This window comes from Falco punctatus (assembly GCF_963210335.1).
Source record: "Falco punctatus genome assembly, chromosome: 12".
NCBI classification, from domain to species: Eukaryota; Metazoa; Chordata; class Aves; order Falconiformes; family Falconidae; genus Falco; species Falco punctatus.
Window position 1 is genome coordinate 2,212,280 of NC_137592.1, and position 19,096 is coordinate 2,231,375.

The following is a 19,096-nucleotide window of genomic DNA, read 5'->3' on the forward strand; positions in this document are numbered from 1 at the left end:
AGGCATTTTTAAAAATAGCATTCTTTATGTTCAAAGAAGATTTACAACTCAAGCTCCTTAAGTCCAAGATACAAAACCAAGACGCATTTTCTCAGTACACTGACAATTGTAGCTCTGAAATATTTTAAGAAAACTAAAAAGAGTTTTCCCTGTGGGACTGTTTTTCCAATCTTCCTAACAGAATTACTTCACATACTTGCAGGTAGAGCAGATGCTACATGAGAACCATAGCTCTGTATGTTTTAAGACGTTACATGAACAAAACTGTGCAACCAAAATGTGACTCTCCATCATCAAACGTTATTTTCTGTTCAGTCTGGTTTTGGTAGGCTTGATTCACAGCTGAGGTAAGGTCTCATTTAAAAACAATTACATTTTGGTTTACAATACGATGCTTTTGCCTTTATTTATTAGAATAAGCCTTAAAAATAATATTAACGGCCAAGACTTTCCGAAAGTATTACCAAGACCAGAAAAAGTACATAGTAGAAAATAATTAAAGGCTGCAAACATCTCCCATTTACTTCTTGTACACACAGAGAAAGAACACAGCAGCAGGAATGGAAACTTTACAGATGAGAAGATCTCTAACACATTAATTAATAAATTATTTTTTTAGCTACCAATTTCTGGTGATGACTGAGTATTACTGTCCAAAAAGAAAACAAAATTGATTTCTTCCTAGAGTGAGTACATTGTTAAACCTTAACCTCTTTTTTCTGTGATTAGTTCTAGAAGAGATGGGTTATCAGAAAACATCGAGGATGTCCAAAAACTCATCTTCTCATACAGAAACAGTACGGTTAACAGCCCTTTAATTCACAGGGGCTGGTAACAGCATCATACACCTGCTCTGCTGACCTCTGAGGATCTGTGATAAGGACATACAATGCAGGAGAGAGAGAGTTTAACCTGATGGTAAGGTACTCGAGTGTTTTTGATAATGGTCGAGACTTATTTAGTGAAAAAGCCTTACACCCCTCCTGGACATTTTTCCTCCTTAGTTTCCTTTGGGCACGGTCTTCTTAGTACCCCAAACTAGTTTTCTCCCTTAACCCCTCTATTCTAGGCCTTCACACACTCCTGCTGCTTCACGTAACCCTCCTGCACATATTTTCCAAACCAAATGCATCTAGAATAACATGGTGCTATGCCACACTCATGACCAGACAGACACACACGGCTATCCCTTCTCATCATTACATGCTTTCTCTCTGTCCTGTTTGTGATCACAAGACAAATGTGAAATACTCTCAACAGGTAAGATTTTGGTTTTATAAAATTAGGAAGAGCACAATAACTCAGATGCATTTTGATGACATGAAATTACTCGTCCAAAATGAGGGCTAACATTCATTAAATAAATTTGTCCAAGCATGCTACTAAAGAATTTACGAAATAGGGAAAATAACTACAAAATTAGAAGGTGTTTTTGCAGTTAACACAACAAGCCAGCATCCACTGATAATCAGCACTGGCTTCTTTGACAATGTTACACAGCTCACTCATGGCACTTTTCAGCCACCCATTAGTTTTGACCACTCTGTAAATACGAAGTTATTTTAATCCACAGCCAGGCGGTGAAAATGCATCACAAAAAGTTATAGGCTAGATTGCTTGGGTTTTTTAACCTCTGTTTTGTTTTCATCCCCAGAGGAGGCCATAACAGATACAGTGTTCCCATAAAATGGAGGAAGGAAGCGAGAAAGACAGCAGTGAGGCGTGCCAAAATATAGCTTCCTGTGGTGGTACTGGAGGCCAACGAGCAACTTCTGGCAAGCCCACATTCTCACCCTGCTGCCTAACCATCTCCAGGGTTGAATACCATAGAAGAAATTACTGGAAGTCACACAGGCCACCACCTTCTCCTCCCCAGGAGGATGAGGAGTAACAGCTACATAAGCCAGCTACGTTTCTGTCACTCCTGCAATGTTTGCTAGGGATGGCGAGCAAGCCTTGTTTGCCCACAGGGCGTATTTGGGAGCGATTATCTCTTCGCTTCCTAGTTTCCTAATGTCAAAGCAAGGTTTGAAATCATGCTCAAAACCAATAAATCGCTACAAGGCTGCATTCAGTGATCACAGCCAACTTCAACTTAACGCAGACACATTCCTCGGTGATTAACTATCAGTGAAACAAAAAATATCTCTAAGAACAGCTGTAAGTAAACATTTTCAAACCAAATATGCACACGTGGACAGAGGGCATTAAAGCACCAGGCTGAATAAAAGAGATACATTTAAGTAGTCAAGTTTAAACGAAGATGGTTGGAAGCCTCGCGGCAAGGGAAACCGGCAGAGCAGTCAGGCTGGACAATAGCAACGAGGATTTGAGATCTTTAGCCCTTCTGCTCCACAAACACTTCCCTGATCTGTAATGCTGTGGGGCTTCACAGAGCTGAGGAGCCACGCGGATCACAAGAAGACACAGGCAAAGCCGCTTGCAATACAATATTGGCTAAGCAGTAACGGAGAAAACCTACAACTCAGGTACGTAACACAAATTTCAGTTTGCTGTTACTCATCTTGGTTACAAACCACCACTTGCATTTTTCCCTTTACTTGCCACTGGCTGTAATTTAGCCGAGCAGGTCTCCATTACAGTGAACCAGACAGACCTGTTAGAGCAGCAGTGTAAATCATGCTTGATGAGGACAGGAGTGCAAAACTGGTACAGGGGAAGGGAGCAGACAATTCCTAAGACAGCTGCAAGAGGAAACTGGGAAAATAAAAACAAAGGGGTGGCTGGGTAGAGCCTCTATTCACCTAGCTCATCTGGATGTACACCATGCACAGGCAGCTGGTGAAGGAGAGGCTTTGGAAGAGCAGCACCACAGCAGGCGGACTCGCATAACCAAACACTTCAGCTACACTTCATAAAACTCCAATCAGTTTATCTTGAGTAAGAAAGTGACTGTACCAACTTCATTTTAAAATGTAAAAATGGTATCAAATACGTAATGAAAGCGTACAATGAGGATTAGCCTGGCTCTCTCGGGAAAAGGAACCTGAAATGCAACAGACAAGCCCAGTTTTGAAGCAGCATTTCCAAACGCCCTCCGCAAAAATCAGGACAATTTTCTACAGCAAGTTCCCTAGCCACTCAGGTGTCTGTCAGAGAGCTGTCTCCAATGTAGAACTTCCTTTATTGTACCAGGAGCATGTTAAAAGGGGCCTGATACTTACACTCGCAGTGCAGCTCGTAAGACCGTGCTGGCTACAGAAGCATTACTTGCACTTCTGTGATCTGTGAGTTAGCATCTCAATGTTCAGACCTATCGTTAGGTCACTGCTATTTTTACAGCAGATAATGGTGTAAGAAATCTCCAAGTCTGGAGATTAAATGACAGTAAAGCAGAGATAGCCAACAAAGTATCACTACCAAGATAACATTTTAGATTTTAAAAATAAATGAGCTCCAAGTTATTTTCTGAAGTTCCTGGCAATTGTAAAACTGGCACCGATTTCAAATGCGGAACCAACTGTAGCAAACAAGTCCTTCTCATGCCTGTAATAGCTCACTATTAGTCAGAAAATCAAAGTCCACCGAAGTCTGCACAAGGACTGATTGCTTTTATATTTGTGACGAGCATTTAGTTCTTCGCTTAGGCACGTACACTCACCAACAACATGACATACAGGTGGGACAATGCCTACAAAACAAGAGTTTAGGAGAAACGTGAAGCAGCCACTCCCACAGATGATGGCAACTGCAACCACAAATCGGTGCAAGTAATCAGACCTTGCTGACCTCCAGAAGAGAGCAATAATCCTGCACATTTACACAAACTGGTGTATTTCTTTACTGTAACTGAGCATGCCTGCACCCTGCCTCAAGACTTTTTTACCCTGCCTATGTAACAAGCAATCCTCAATAAAATCTAATCTTACAGGAAAAAATTTTAAAGGACACCCATTATCTATGTGTAGAAAGTCTCAAATACTTCATCAAAAGACAACGTCTCCATGATGAGTTAACTAAAAATATTCAGAGAATGAAAAACCCTCCTCACTTAATCAGGTGCCCCACCTATAAACCAGGAAAAGAAAGACTTTGGATTAAAACAATCTTTAACTCAGAACATTCAAAGCGTGGACAGACAAGGTTTTTTTACTGCTTTCTACTGCTCAAAAACACTAACCAACTTTGTAATTCTACAGATCAGTTCAAAATCAAGCTAACTAAATGTTAACAGAAATGCTATTAATTTAGGCTGCACAAATTGATCTGTTAAATGATTTCAGCAGCTTCCTCTTATAGGCTGTACCTACAGTACACTAGACCTGAGCTACCAACGTAGTAAAAAAATGACTGCATGATAAACCATATTGAAACGAGACATGTTAATATCAAAACACCAAACAAGTATGACACCGAGACCCCAGTTCAAGGTAACTCAGAAGAATATGAGCTATCAGGTACTTGCATCCTTTCAGCAGACCTTGCAACTGGTTTTTCAACTGACAACAGAGACTGGACAAAACCAACACAGCACTAAAAAAAAGAAAAAAAAAAAAAAAAGTGTTCATAGTTAAAGCTGTGCTGCCCCTCCCCTTGGTGAGTCAGCCATGTTGCCTGTGGACAGGAAAGACCCTGTTTCTCTTCAGGCCTTCACAGAGGGAAGTAGGGAAATCTTTTATCAACTTCAGAAAGTTAAAATATTAGATTTTGACAGGATTACGTTTGTGCACCTAATATCATACAAAGACTTCTATTTGGGGCCTTTTTTAAACAATGGTCTAGGTGTATTAAGAATACACTTTACTACGCTCATCTCGGACTAGAGGGGAGCAGAAGTTTTATAGAAGTCTTGTTTACAGAAAGTATTATTTAACAGGTAGATGTGTTTATTGTCTTCTGCTCTACCAAGATTAAAACATTATAAAGCCATTTTAATAAATTAACCTGTATTAAAAGGACATTAGACTATTAGGTAGTACTTATTTATTCTATTTCATCATTTACCAGTGTAACAACAGGCGTACTGGTGAGAACAGCTGGTTAGAGGAACTCTACTTGTCAACATCACATGAGTAACTCCAAGTTAGAAAAACTACGCTTCCAGCAGAACAGCAGGTAACTTGGGCTTGTCCTCAAGGAGGACTTTAAAACATGAAGTATTTTCAATCCCTGAAACAGTAAAAAGTCACAGACTTACTAACTCCAGGAACTCTAAAACACTTTGCCTGCTACTGCTGCGCAGTTTTAATACATAGTTATGCCCTATCTTCAGCAATCCCAGTGGATTACTAGTTTGCTTTTTACACAACACTTTTTTTTTTTCTTCCTTTTCTTTTTGGAACATACAGTATGACACAACTTAAACTGTTTCACAATTAAAAGCAGGAAGGTGAAAACAAGAATCAGCAGCTCGGGGATCTGCCCTGAACCTGTCACTAAATCGCAGTACAATTTTTGGACCAGTCATTCGGCTCGTGCGGCCCTCCACTTCCCAATTTGTAATGCAGAATTAGCGGCTCTTTCTCCAGAGAGGTGACAGTTATGCTCGCTCACAAGCCCCCTTTTTTTTTTTTCCTCCCCCCCCCCCCCCGTGTTTTTCAGTCTTCTGAAGCAAGTACCAAGCACGGTTGTGGAGTTGTGTGGGGAGGACAGACTGAAGCCCAGCTGTTGAAAAACCAGCATTTTTAACTCCTGCGGTTGTGTCATGAATGCTCTGAGTAGATGTAGACTGAAGGACTGCTAGCTGTCATCCTGGCATAGTATTTTTGGAACTAGTTCAGGAAGGCCAGGGCTGCCTGGAGAAAGGATCTGAATTTCCAGCAGCTGCAGGAGAGAAAGGGAGGGAGGAACAGAGGAACAGAGGTCCTTTCACCAGGAACAGGACTCTGGTTTTCTGCGCATGGGGATTGAGAGGTAGGAAAGATAACGTCAGTCAGACCTTAATCTGCATAAAAAAAGATCCAGTTAAATGTGTAAGGTGTAATCTGGCAAGAAAATGAAGTTAAATATGGATCTAGTGAGAGATTATTGTATAAACAAAAACAACAAAAAAACCAACCCACACCAAACCACCCCAACTCAAAGCACCCTTTCCTACCTGACTAGCAGCGCCAGGGCAAGGGAGAAAAAGAACAATGGTGACATTCAACAGACACCCCCTGGAAAGTGCAATTTATGGAAAGAAATGGAAAACAGTCCCCCTTCCCAGCCAGAATAAATAAATGAAGATGTAAAAGGCATGCATTCCAAAAAATAAAACCTTACTAATAATGCACTTCTAATTCAGTGAGACCCCCCCCTCCCCTCCTCCTTGCATTCCCACCACCACCACCCCAGTCCTCACCGCTCTTCCAGCCTGAAGGTGACCTGCCCCCACAAAAACATTGTTAACCCCCTAGGCACATTAACAGACAGCATCATCATCATCATCATTATCAGCATCACCCCACTAGTATCATCATTATGAGAAGCGGAGAGAGAGAAGAATGTTACTCGACCTTTCGTCCCCTGCATGTTGCCTGTCAGAGTCGGGCATGTTTGGGTCAAGAACTGGGTTTGGGGGTTTGGAGAACAGGCTTTCAAAGGCCATTGTGCTGGCTGTGGTGTGGTGAGGAGGAGGGAGGTGGAGGAAGGCAGGACACTGCCGCTGCCCGTGGTGCGGAGGGAGGAGGAGGAGGTGGCGGCGGCGGCGGCGCGCACAGCCGCTCTGGGGGCGGCTCGGTGAGGAGGAGGGTCGGGTCCCTCAGTGAGGAGAGATGATGAAGGTTTCACTCACGGTTACTTAGTGAGACACTAACGGGCACTCAGTGCAGGGCGAGGCTGCACAGGCTGAGCCCGGCCGCCCCGCGCGGGCAGGAGGAGGAGGAGGCAGCAGCGGCGGCGGCTCGGAGGAGCAGGCCCGGGGCACAGGAGAACGAGAGGACACACACACGGGGGAAGGGAGGTGCTGGTGGCCGGAGATGGCTGCCCTAATTCTTCCTTACAAACATGGCGCCCGCTCGAGGCACTCTCACAAAATGGCGGCAGCGGCGGCGGCGGCGGCGGAGGAGGAGAACGGCGGCGGCGGCAACGACCCCCGGCGCTTGCCCCCAGCTCGCTCAGCGGCCGCGGCCCGCACGCGCCGCCACCACCACTGCGTCTTCCGCGCCCGTCGGGGCCGCGATGGCGTCGCCTCACGCTGGCCGCCGCTGCCCGCGGTCCACGCTCCTCCTCCGCCGCCGCCGCCGCGCCGCCCCCCGCGCGCCGCTATTGGCCGCCGCCGCGCCGCGTCACCTCACCGCCCGGGCCGCCCATTGGCTGCGGCGCGCCGCCCGTCACGCCGCCGTGACGTCGCGCGAGCGCGGCGGCGGGGCCCCGCCCTCCCCCGGGGCGACGTGCGCGCGCCAGCGGGGGGGGCGGTGTGAGGTGAGGCGAGGGGGCGGGGCCCCGCCGCGTGCGGGCTGGCGTCACGTGCGCGCCCTGGCCGCCGTTATGGCGGCGGCGGCTTCATGGCGGCCGCTGCCCCGTTATGGCCCTTCCGGGCCGCCCCCTCCCCCTTCCCGGCTCCCCGGAGCTCGCTTCCGCCCCGCGCCGCCTCGCGAGAGCCCGGGCCCGGTTCCCTCGCCGGGCCGGCCGCGGCCTGCGCTGGGCCCCCCCGCCCCCCCCGGGAGCCCTAGGCCCGCCCCCCCGGCGATTAGTTGGTTCTGAGATTGCCGCTTTAATTAAAAATAACGTTTCCCTCCCCGGTGCGGTTGCAAGATGGGCGGCCCCCCGCGGTGGCGGCCGTCACCCTGCCGTTCTTCAGGCCAGGCGGCGTTTTAAGACAGGGGCCTAGAACACCGCGCGGGCTGGCGGGGCCCGGTGAGGGAGCGGGCCCGGTGAGGGAGCGGGCCCGGTGAGGGAGCTGCCCCGGCGGCGGACTGCCGTCACGGTGCCGTACAGCCGGCACCGGCGAGGGCGAGACAGTGACCGTAGCTGTACCAAAGCGTACGGGGGTCAGGGAAGGCACATTTCTGCTGGCGTCGCGCCAACAACTTGTTTTGTGCATCAGGTGGCAATTCAGTCACGTTAAGAAACCCACCTACGGAGCAGAGTGCTGAGGAGCGTTATTGAAGCCAATAAGGCTGGGGGTGGGGGTGGGCACCACCAAACTTGCCATGTTTGCATTGATAACTCTTAATTTTCGCTTTGTGCTTAACTCTGTAAGGTTAACTTGGTGCTGCCGGCAGGGCCGTGACCGGACCCACACCTCGCGCAGCTCCTGCCGGGCCGCAGCCGCTGCAGGCCCGCGCTGCCCCGGGCCCTCGTTGCGCATCGTCCAGGAACTGGCAGTAGCTCTTGGCATTTTGCATTTTCAGTGCATTTCATACTCTTTTTGCAGTACTGCATCTCCAAGTTCAGTACCTTCACTTCAGGGCGGTTTTGTCCGTCTCCAATAGCATCAGCTGCTAATGTTGTCACCTCATTGCTCATCGTTTCTTCCATAAACTTTATGTGTCTGTTTACAACAACGCTGGCACCAAGACCGTGATATCCCACCTGCTGGATCTCCGCATGCTGAGAGCTGGCTGTGTGTCCCTACTCTGGTCCTGCTGACTCTCAGCAGTTCACAGTCCCCAGGAGAAGCTTGTTTGTTGTTCTCTAACCATTTTACAGTCTTTCTTTTAACATTGTCTTTTGAGGGACTTTGTCAAAAACTTTCTGGAATAATCCCAAATAAGTTACATCAACTTATTTTCCTTTACAGGCTACTCTCCCTGGCTTATGGGGCTTTTTGGGACATATGACTTTTTCTTTCCAGTGCCAGCAATCCTAGCAAAAAAATAAAATTAAAAAAAAGAGAGAACACCCACATCAGTTCCCACTGGGTAGGGGCATTTTTCCACTTATGCAGAGGCAAAGCATGGCCACACATCCACAAGGGAAGAGCCATCTCCCCATGGTCCCACATACCAGGCTAGTACCTGAGCAAGGGGAGCAGGGCAGGAGATCGTGGCCAAGTTCAACCAAGAGTCCAGGTCACCAGACAAGATAAGAGAGATGAGACAAGTCCAAAATCAAGCCACAACACTGAACTAAAGACCAACTCACTTGCGGCTCCAGGACTGAAATAGGGCTTCAGGGAGCATGGGAAGGGTGTGGGTGGCGGCCTCAGGTGGGGCTGCTGAGGGCCATTAGGGCTGATTAAGGCTAATTAGTCCCATCAGCGTGTCTCAGAGTGGTGTGCAGCCCAGGAGCTAATGTCTACAGGCAAGGGGGAGGGACGACACAGGGATACCCCCCCAGAAAAGGGGGATCTAAAATTGAGAATGAAAGCCTGGCTCTTGCTTTTTTTGCAACACACACAGGTACAAAAATTCGTTTTAAACAAAAATGTGTCAACACAAGCAGCGTGTAGCTGTTGTTTAAATGTTCCTACGCATGCTTACTTTGTCGGGGAAAAAGGTATGCTTCTGAGAAGCTCCTGAATGGCTCTTTTTTTTTTTTTTTTTTTTTTTCAAAGTGTAACTAAATTTGGCAATAGCAGCTAAACAAATCTCCAGTATGCGCTCTCAGATATCACAAATACACTGGGATTTGGGGTACGGTGTGGGGAGCATAGCAACATACCTAGCAACCACAACAAATAAAAATGTCATGGTTCAGCTCTTCATTAAGGCCCATAACGGGATTAGTAAGTGTTTTGGTGTGTGTGCTTGTGCTTTTGCTTCAGCAAGGACTTCAGCTACGATATGATCCTGTGGGGTGGGAGGAGATGTGGTAGCGCTGATGGATGCACCGTGTACCAGGCACGGGCTTCTTGGGGACGCTAGCTAGGTCATAAAATTCAGATTTTATCACCTGCAGTTGAAAATAACCTGATGTTCTCTTGTGCGCCGAGAGAGAATTATCATTCTTTTGTTTGCAGGCATGTGTCTTAGGCTGAAGGGGAGGAGTGCAAGGATGCTCAGCAGGGAAAGGCCCATCAGGAATGCATTTGGGAAGGAGGAGGATGAGTAGGAGGAGGAAACGGGACGTGAAGCTGTGGTCGCCTCCTTTCACCCCTGCCCTGAGTTTGGGGCTTGTCTCCTCTCGTGGGGTGAAGAAGAAGAGAGGGAGTGCTTCCCCACACAGATCTCGGAATTTCCAAGGCACCGTATTTCTCTCCTGGCACCTCAGCAGGTGCAGTGTAGCCTCCCCCCAAGGCCACCTCCATGCGAGGTGTTCAGTGTTTGTATCCTCGCCCCCCAGCCATTTGGGGTCAGAGACAGCGGCTTTGGGGCTGGGGCAGGGCAGCTGCCCCCTCCCAGGGCACACGGAGCACATCTGGAGCCAGCTGTGCTGGCCACTGCCTGCCCTTAGCCCACGGACGGGGAGCACAGGCAAACCAGCTATTTTTTGAGCTCCAGAATATTATTATCCCGACGAGAAGTTGTATTTACTGGGGCCAGAAGAGCCTCTCTCTACACATTCCAGGCTTGGGAAGTCTGCAAGATGCCGGATCGGCTGCTGTGGGAGGGGGGAGGAAAAAAAAAATCTCCTTTAGTCAGCTCAAATGCTGGCCAGAAGTATGCAGCCCAGTCCAGACACTGGAGAGCCGACCTTAAACGTTTCTGGGGCTGAAAGGGAGATCTGCAGCCAGCTAATGCTGGGAGAGGTGGCTGAGCTTCCCGGCTCAGCCCTGGCCCTCCAGGCGGGTGAGAAGCAGCTGGGAGGACGGGCACGGCTTCACAAGCCCCGGCGGCGTGCCAGCCCGTCCCGGAGAGGGGAAACCAGTTCACCCTGGCCTCGGGAATTAGGAAAATGTTGTCAGTTCGGGGTTGTGCTGCAACGAAAAGCCTCCAGTGCAAAGGTCCAAGCGCCCGTCTCCAGCCTCGTTAGCCAGTTAAAGCATCAGATGGAAACTATTCTGCCCCGTCAGGAACTTATCCTTTTAACGGACTCATCTATTTTGGCTCCTGGAGCCTGGCGAGGCGAGGTGGGGGGGAAAGTGCCGCTAGTGCGAGGACGATGAAACATCATTCACCCTGCCAGAGGTACCACAGCTAGGGACCGGTGATGGAGACGGCAGGAGTAAGGCACCGGGAGCTGCTCCTGCCATGCTCCCAGCCTCCTCTTCCACATCTCTTGGAGGGGCGCATCCCCAGGCACAGGGGTTTCTTTATCATCCCTAAAACATGGTAAATTGGATTTACCGTTGCAGAAGCGCGTCCGACCAGGCTGGACCACTGCGACCGGGCAGCCCCTGCTCCGGCAAAGCCGCAGCCACCGGGCTGCCCACTCCATAGCCTCCTTTCTCATAACTTTGTTTTCTTTCCCCAAAGCTGTCCATCTGTCTTCAGCTTCTCCTGAAAGATAAAAAAAAAATTAAATAAAATAAAATACTCCTCATTTCAGCTCAGTTCCTTTCCTCTTACAGCTTTTGTCTTCCAGCAGTGATTTTCGGTGGCGTATGAGGATGCAGCCAGCCGCCTCCGCAATGCTGCTCTCTTATCTAAGGCGCTAATGTAAAACACACGCCAGGCTGGGTTCACGAGGAGAACTGCTCCCTTTCCTGGACAAAATGCGACTTGGCTGGGGTCCGGGTAGCTCCGAGGAACACCTCGTCGCCTGCTGCTCGGAGCATCCCGGGATGCAGGCGCACGGTGGAGCAGTCCAGCAGCATGTCCTCCCCATTTGCTGTCTCTCCTCCGACCATGCCTGGCATCATCCTCTGCTCACAGCCTGGCTGCACACTGAGCTGGCACGTGCAGGATTTCACCCCCAGCGTCCCGGCAGGGGAAGGTGAAGATGGGTTTCCCCAGGCATTCTCCCCCATGGACCAATTTTTTCCCAGGTGTTTTTCTTTTCCTGCATCCTGTGACCCTTTGGCAGAGTCTTGTCTGTTTGTGGCTACATCTGGCTCTGGCTCTGCTCTTACGCCACGGAGCTTTAAAGGATATCTCCCCTGGCAGGCTGCATCCGTCCCCACGTACGCTGGGGAAATCAAACCGGGCACGTCCCCTGCCATCCATATCGCATCCCGGTTTCTCTTGCAGCACAGCCTCCCGCTGGGCCTTCCCAGGCTGGCTCCACAAAGCTTTCAGCCTCCCGGTGCTGAGGCCAGCGGCATGGTGCTGGGTGATGCCACTGCACCACCCAGGGCTAACAGGGGGTCCCCAGCAGGACAGGGAGCGGACACCCCGGCCCCCTGGGAGGGAGGCAGCTCTGAGCCGCCCCACCAGCTGCTCCTTTCTCCTCTCAGGATGGTCCTCCTAGGCATTGTCCTCCTGCGCTGGGGGGTCTTTCCCTGCGGATCTCCACTCCCCCCCGGTCTAAAGGTGGGCAACCCCCAGAGCTGCTGCTCTGCAAGCACCTGTGCTCCCACTGCAGCCAGGCCACCCCTCTCCACCACCACCTGCCTTTGAAAGCAGCTACACTTTCAGAAAAGCATTTTATTTTAAGTGTGTATATATAATTTTTTGAAGCACTCGGGTGGAGCAGATGGCCTGTTGGGTTGTTTCCCTCCCCCGGCACAACCCTGGGATGCATTTCCCTGCCCAGCTCCGGAGCGCAGCCGGCGTGCCCGCCAACCCAAACATCCGCCGTGCCCGGGCTCCGGCAGCCCCGTGCCAACAGCGTGAGGAGCAGGCGCTGAATGTCCCTCCTTGTTCTGCAGCGAGAGGTCCTGCCCGCCCTTCCGAGCTCCCACGGAAAAGCTGTAACCCCCTAAAAAAATCCAGAAGCTTGATCTCCCAAAAGACGCAGCACGGATCGGTCTGGTGAAGCCTTTGCCCCTGGGGCAAGGAGCGGGAAAGATTTTTGCAGGTGTAGCTCAGCCCCACAAAGGGACTCTGCCCCGCTGCCTTTTTTGGGGGGGGGCAGCAGTGGGCTCCTCCCGAAGTCTCCGGAGGATGCTTGGGGACAAGCCACCCTGCTGTCAGCCAGCCCCTTCCAAGCAACGTAAGGCAGAGAAATAAAAATGGAGACAGGTTCTCGCTCCACAGGCCCTGACCCCACCGGCCGCCCGTGCGCCGGGTACCGGATTCTGCTGCGCACCTGCTCAGAGGCTACATCATCCTTTAATTGTACTGAAACCAGCATAATGGAGAAACATGCATAACGTTGGGGTTTTGTGGTTAACATGCACAAGCGCTGCACCAAGGACCGGGTACCGAGAGGGAAGGGTGCAAGCCCGGGGTGGGGGTGCCTGTCCCCCGCCCGGCACATGCTGCTGCGGAGCCCCAGCTGTTCCGGGAGCTGCGTACACACAGCGGGGCACGGGCTGTGGCCGACTGGGAAAATGAAATATTCACACCTCGAGCTCCCTCGACACGAGCATCAAGCGTAGCCAAAGCCCTCCCCAGGTCACGGCGTGGTGCAGGGGGGGATGTGCACGCATAACCCAGTCCGGGAGGTTTAAGGATCGGCTGCCCATGGGCTGAAGCACAGGGCAGCCCCGGCCCATCGCCGGCGCCCACCACAGAGCCCCGAGACCCCTCCTTCACCCAGCAGCCACATCCCACGCCAGGGGGGCACTGACAGCCAGCCAGGTCTCATGGGGATGGATTTTCTGGTCCCAGTCAGTCCCCAGGGGATTGAGATGCCGGAGCAGCCCCCTTCCCACGGGCTGCCGTGGGTTTTCTTGGCATCCCAAGGGGAGCGGAGGCATGTTTTTATGGGGCTGGGGTCAGTGTAAGCAAGCCTGGGCCAGCGAGGAGGAGAGCAGCAGCTGCTGTGAGCCTCCCTCCTCCTGCTTCGCTTATTTCCTAAAGAAAAAAAAAAAAGGAATTAAAAAGGAAATAAGGGCTGTGATTTCTATCCGCTGTTTTCGACGCTGTGTAGGCACTGAGGCTGCAGGACACCGTCCTCCTGCGCCTGGCGCGTGGGTCACCCCTGCACCTGATTTCTTTTGCGCCTCAGTCGCTTTCTTCTCCCCCACATAGGTGGGTGTAAAAGCTGCCTGGGCAGAATAACCCTAACACGGAGGAGAGGATGGTTGGCTGCCGAGAGGCTTTGGCATGGGATGTCACCTGGAGCTCCCGGGATACGCTTGCCCCCAGGGCTGGTGCTTTTGGGTGGAGGATGCGGAGCAGGGACCATCGCCATCAGGGAAGCTGCCCCAGCTGCTGCCTCCCCTAAAACTCGTAGGCAGAGACGAAGACTGTGATTTTGGACACGTGCTTGGCCTGGAAGACACGGTCCAGGTACTCAGACATGTCCACATCCACCTGGATGGTCTGGGGACCCTTGAGGCTCTGCACCAGAATAAGCTCCCCAGTCTGCCGGTCCGAGCGCTGCATCACGAAGTGGCCGCGGTTGTTGCCCCCCACGATGCCGAAGCGCAGGCTGTCGGGTCCCGGCCGGCCGGGTGCCGCGGCTGTGGCCATGCGGAAGAGCGGGGTGGGTGTCAGCAGGTTGGATGGCAGGGGAAGGTAGTGGAAGGAGATGGTTTTGGGTGCTTGGTGGCATGACCGGCTCTCCATCGGGCAGGGGTTGCGTTCACACTGGCTGCAAAGGCAAAAGCCAGGGCAGGGGACACAGGTTTTCAGGGAGCCCCAGGGATGTGGGGTCTGTGTCCCCCACCTCAGTGGCACTGCATCCATGTGGATGCTATGCATGTATTTTTGGGACCCAGCACCCAAAAAATGAAGTGGGGACAGGTGTTGCACCCCACCGCACTTACAAGGGTGATGTTTTGACGTAGGTGATGTTGCCAGCGGGCTGGGGGCACTGGGGGCTGACGCACTGGAAGCCCCCCCCCATGTTGATGCAGGTGGTCCCCCTTGTGCAGTTATCCTGGGACAGGGCGCACTCGTCGATGTCTGCAAAACAGGGGCGGGCAGCAGGTCAGCCTCACTGGGCACCTCAAACCAGCCTCACTGAGGGGTTCCTTTTGGCAGAAAATGGGCAAAAGCACTTTGAAATGGGTCAAACATCAAATACGATCAAAAAAGTAGGAGAGTGTGGCTGAAAACACCTAAATTCCTGAAATCCAGTTCTGCGCCTGCTCTCCTCAACACCTACGTAACGACTGAGATACCTGGCAATAAAATCAGGAGCTCTGAATGCAGGAATTTGCTGGCAGCATTAGCAAGATGCTACGAAACATGCAGAAATCGGGGAGAAAAAGAGAAAGCATGAGTTTTCTCACTGTGAACTGCAATAATCAACACTTTATAGCACAAAAAACAATCCTTGTTTTTCAGGAGGAGACTTTCATACCCGCAGTTCTGGCCACCCACCTCCCTACCTGCTGCCACTTTTGCTTTGCTCTCAACCCGCACCCCAGCTCCCCTCTTTTTGGAGGAGACGCTGCCAGCCCCCAAACTGACCCCTTGCTGTGTAATTCTTGGGTTCTAACACAATTTGTGGTTTTTCCTCGGGGATGCCCCGGACACAGGGGACAGCTCCACCACCGCAGTGGGGCTCCCATGCTCTTTTTCGGCGAGATGCTGCCCCAAAGCATCACATGTCTTTGCCTGTGCTTGAACCTGCATCATTCTTCTCCCCTCCATGCCCAGCCCAGGACCCACCTCTCTCTGCAAACCCACCAAGACTTTTGTGTGCAGAAACGCTTGCAAACCAGGAGAAAAAAGGGGAAAAAATAAAACAGCAATAGTGCAAGTTGGGAAAAAGCGGTAAACCTGTGGATTTCCCACCCCGCCTCACCTTCGCAGCTCTTGCCATCACCCAGGAGGACGTACCCGCCGGGGCAGGTGCAGCGGTAGGAGCCAGGGAGGTTGACGCAGGCGTGGGCGCAGAGCCGGGGACCCCCGTCCCGCTTGTAAACCTCGCACTCATTGAGGTCTGCAGAGAGACGAGGGGAGTGGGTGCAGAGCCGGGACCCTGCGGCCCCCCCCGCGGCCCCCCCCCCGGCACGGCGCAGCTCGGCTCACCCTGGCAGAGGCCGTTGGCGGCCGTGCCGCTCATGTGGAAGCCGGGCTCGCAGCTGCAGTGCTGGGTCTGCTCGATCTGGGCGCAGCGGGGCTGCCGGCTGAACGCCGGGTCATCGGTGACGCTCCAGGAGGGGGGAGCTGGAGGGGGGACGTGGGGGGCGGGGGTTTGAAATGAGGTGGGGTGCCCAAAACACACCAGGTGGGTGGGGGGTCACCCACCTGTCTGCGCCTGGTACTGGCAGGTGGCCCCGGTCCACTGCTGGGGGCAGAGGCACTTGTACTGGTTCAGCCCCTCCAGGCACATCCCGCCGTTCTGGCAGGGGCTGCTCGAGCACTCACTGATCTCTGCAAAAAAGGCAGCCACGTTTCGCTTTTTTTTTATTTTGGGAACAAGCCACAGGAACGCCACGCACGCTGACCACTCCGATACCCCACAGCACGTCAATCATAGCCATTTGCTTCGCCAGAGGTGGACACTGGCTGTTCCTGACACGGCGGCGTTGCCCTGGTGCAAAGGTTTGCTGCAACGCAAGGAGCCATCGTAGCGCTGATGTCTTTTCCCCTCATCTCTGCTGCCGAGCTGCAGGTGAGGCTCCAGCTGTAAATCCCAGCTTTCCTTGAGGATGAGAGACCCCAGATCAACAGCCATGGGAGCTGCAGCATCCCCGGGACGTCGGCTGGGACTCGGGGGGCAGCTGCGATACCTCCCCACTGGGCAGAGCTCATGTTTAATTAAATAAACCCACATTGCACCCGCTCTGGCGCCTGACGCGCAGGGTCCCCCTGCCCCCACTCCCGCCCCCGCCGCAGTACCTGTGCAGTGGGGCTCCTGCCCGCTCCAGCTGCCATTGGCCTGACACGTCCGCGTGCTGGAGCCCAGGAGCTGGAATCCCGGGTCACAGGTGAAATGAACCTCATGCTCCACCAGATATTTGGTGCCAAACTTCTTCCCGTTGGCGGGGGCTTGCAGGGCAGGGCAGGAGGCTGCAAGAGCACGGCAGGGAGGGAGGTGTCAGTGTTCAGGTGGGTGTTTTGGGGGATCGCCCCCTGATCTTTCCTGTCCCCAACTCCACCTGAGCCACAGTTCGCCCAGTTCCTCCAAGATCTCCTCTTTAACTGTTACTTTTCCTTGAATATTGGCCTGCTGAGGTTAATCGGTAACACCCAGCCCCGCAGTGAAAGCCCAGCAGGGATGCTGGGGCTGAGCATCACCCGCAAGGGGCTTGGTGCCATCTTTGCTGCCCCTCTCACACTGCCAGCATAGGGCTGTGGCTCTTATCGCTGGAGACGTGGTTCTCCAGCCCGCTCACCTCCAGAGCTCTGCCACGAGCTCTCTGCTTTGCGGCCAAGGGCTTTTGAGCCTCCCCATGCCCTACCAGCCTGGAGAAATGCTCAGATTCACAGGCACGAGTTGCCAACCTGGATACAGGTATCTCCACCCGTGGAGATGCCCAAGCCCCCACACGTCATGGCCCCAAGCACCCCGACCTGCCCACCCCAGGGTCTTTCGAGGCCACAAAAGCAACCAGTGGCACCCGGGAAGGACTCACCAGCCGGCGGCTCGGGGGCAGCCTTGGCCAGGGAGGCATGCAGGGTGCTCAGCCGGCTCTTCATGACGCGGAGGCCCTCGGCAAAGCGCGTCTCCTGCCCCTTCAGCAGCTGCTGCATCTGCCGGATGGCAGCCAGGAGCTGCTGCCTGCTGAGGCAGCTCTGTGGGGACGGGGAGGCCACTCAGTGGGGGGCACATCACTGTGGCCCCCATACTGCCGTGCCACCCAGCACCCAGCACCCAGACCGCAGCATGCAGCCTGCCCCGGGTGCGGGTGATACTCTTGTGGGAGCTCTGCAGCATCAAAGGCCCCCGAGATACCTGATTTTACCCCCCCATTTACCCAGATGCAGGAGGTGTTTCAGCCCATGCGAGAAGTCCCTAGCTCAGGCGCCCTCTCCTACATCTAAACGGGTCACGCAGCTACAAGCAGGGCTGCAATCGCGCGCTTAGCCCTGGGAGAGATGCTATAACTCATGTTTCGTCCTGCTGGAGCTAGAGCCCTGTCCCACCTCCACATTACAAAATAAGCGGAAAACAGCTGTCTTGTGAGTTCTGCCGGGGCCAGGAACACTGGTGGGACTCCTGCCTGCAAACCGATCGCCGCCGCGGGATTGACTCATGCAGGAGACGGGCATCGTTATTGTAGGTTTCCTGCAGAATTGACTTAAAACCGAAGAAAAAGGGCAAGGGCCGAGCAAAGCCCGGCAGCTTTAGAGCTCAGGGGGCCGCAGAGCGCGCAGGGCAGTGAGCACAGGGGTCTGCTCTGGGCAGCGCCAGGCAGGGGGCAACGGAGCTGCAGGGGAGCGAGCGGAGCCCACCTGGCCCAAGGCGGGGTCTTTTAGCCCCCAGCCACGCCGTGAAGGGGTGAAGTCAGTCCTGGTCCCACGCAGCTACCGAGGGCTCAGGGAGCGCTAAAAGCCAGGTGAAGCGGCCACCCCTCGCTTCCCCCGGTGCAGCTGCGGGGGATCCCGGGCCGGTGGCGGGGACGAGCCGGCCTGTGCCCACCGCCCCGGGGTGCCGGGGGGGGGGGGGGCAGGGAGCAGAGCGGCCCCGGCCGCGGCTCGCAGGGATGCGCAGCTCTTTGTTGAGGCTGCTCTGAACTTGCAGCGCAGCGCGCTCCCCGCGGGATGCTGCGGAGCCACGGCAGCGCCGCTCGGCGGGACACGGCGGGGCCGGGCCGCGCCTGCAGCTGCGGGGGAACGCGGCAGAGGAACGAGCCCGGAGGGCACCGGGCCCGAGGTGCCCCCCCCGGTTTGCCCACCTGTTTGCCGGGGCAGGGCCGGGCGGGCACACGGAGAGGAGAGGAGAGGAGAGAAGAGGGACACCCCCCCCCCCCGGCCCGAGCCCCCCCCAGGGCCCCGGCCCCGCTCACCTGGGGCGCCGGCGCAGCCGGGAGCAGCAGCAGCAGCAGCGGCGGCAGAAGCAGCGGGAGGCGGCCCCGCGCCCCCGGCATGGTCCGCTCCGGTCCGCGCCGCTCCGCCGGGCGAGGGCTCGGCTCTCCGGGCGCCCGCGGCCGCTTCTCCCCGCCCCGGCGAGCCCGCCCGCGCCGCCCCCGCCCCACGCGTGGCCACGCTCCCCCGTGGAGCCGGACGCCCCCCCCCCCCGACGGGAGGACGGCGCTTCCCCGCCCCGGCTCTGCCCCCGCCCCGGCGACCCCCCGCGTGTCCCCGGCTCCCCCGTCAGCCGCCTGCCCAGCCCCGCCGAGCGGGCGCTCCGTACCCCGCCGCGGTGCCCCCCCGGGGCGGGA

General features: G+C 54.2%; 2 protein-coding genes across 3 annotated transcripts in view; both read right to left on the reverse strand.

Annotated features, from left to right (window-relative positions):
• Positions 1-7,816, reverse strand: part of ZC3H6 (zinc finger CCCH-type containing 6) — a 29,803-nt gene extending 21,987 nt beyond the window's left edge. Inside the window, exon 1 of one of the 2 annotated variants that reach the window (XM_080408126.1) lies at positions 6,459-7,816. In XM_080408126.1, the coding sequence (XP_080264252.1) occupies positions 6,459-6,550 (92 nt within the window). In that variant the 5' untranslated portion in view covers positions 6,551-7,816. The other variant, XM_080408127.1, reaches the window with a different exon arrangement.
• Positions 7,817-12,774: 4,958 nt separating this feature from the next.
• On the reverse strand, positions 12,775-18,920 carry FBLN7 (fibulin 7). The gene is made up of 8 exons (XM_080408140.1): positions 18,722-18,920; positions 17,348-17,507; positions 16,611-16,781; positions 16,017-16,142; positions 15,798-15,935; positions 15,571-15,708; positions 14,585-14,723; positions 12,775-14,409 (listed from the first exon to the last, which is right to left on the reverse strand). Exons 1-8 carry the CDS (start codon positions 18,800-18,802, stop codon positions 14,037-14,039), a joined length of 1,326 nt encoding a protein of 441 aa, XP_080264266.1. The 5' UTR covers positions 18,803-18,920; the 3' UTR covers positions 12,775-14,036.
• Positions 18,921-19,096: the final 176 nt, after the last annotated feature.

What these genes read in the sequence shown, in the direction of transcription:
- FBLN7 (XM_080408140.1), bottom strand. Translation starts at nt 18,802, where the DNA reads ATGCCGGGGGCGCGGGGCCGCCTCCCGCTGCTTCTGCCGCCGCTGCTG. An exon ending in GCAGGAGCCCCACTGCACAG is followed by an intron (nt 16,143 to 16,610) that starts GTACTGCGGCGG and finishes CCTTTTTTGCAG; the next exon opens with AGATCAGTGAGTGCTCGAGC. An exon ending in CGCCAACGGCCTCTGCCAGG is followed by an intron (nt 15,709 to 15,797) that starts GTGAGCCGAGCT and finishes GTCTCTCTGCAG; the next exon opens with ACCTCAATGAGTGCGAGGTT.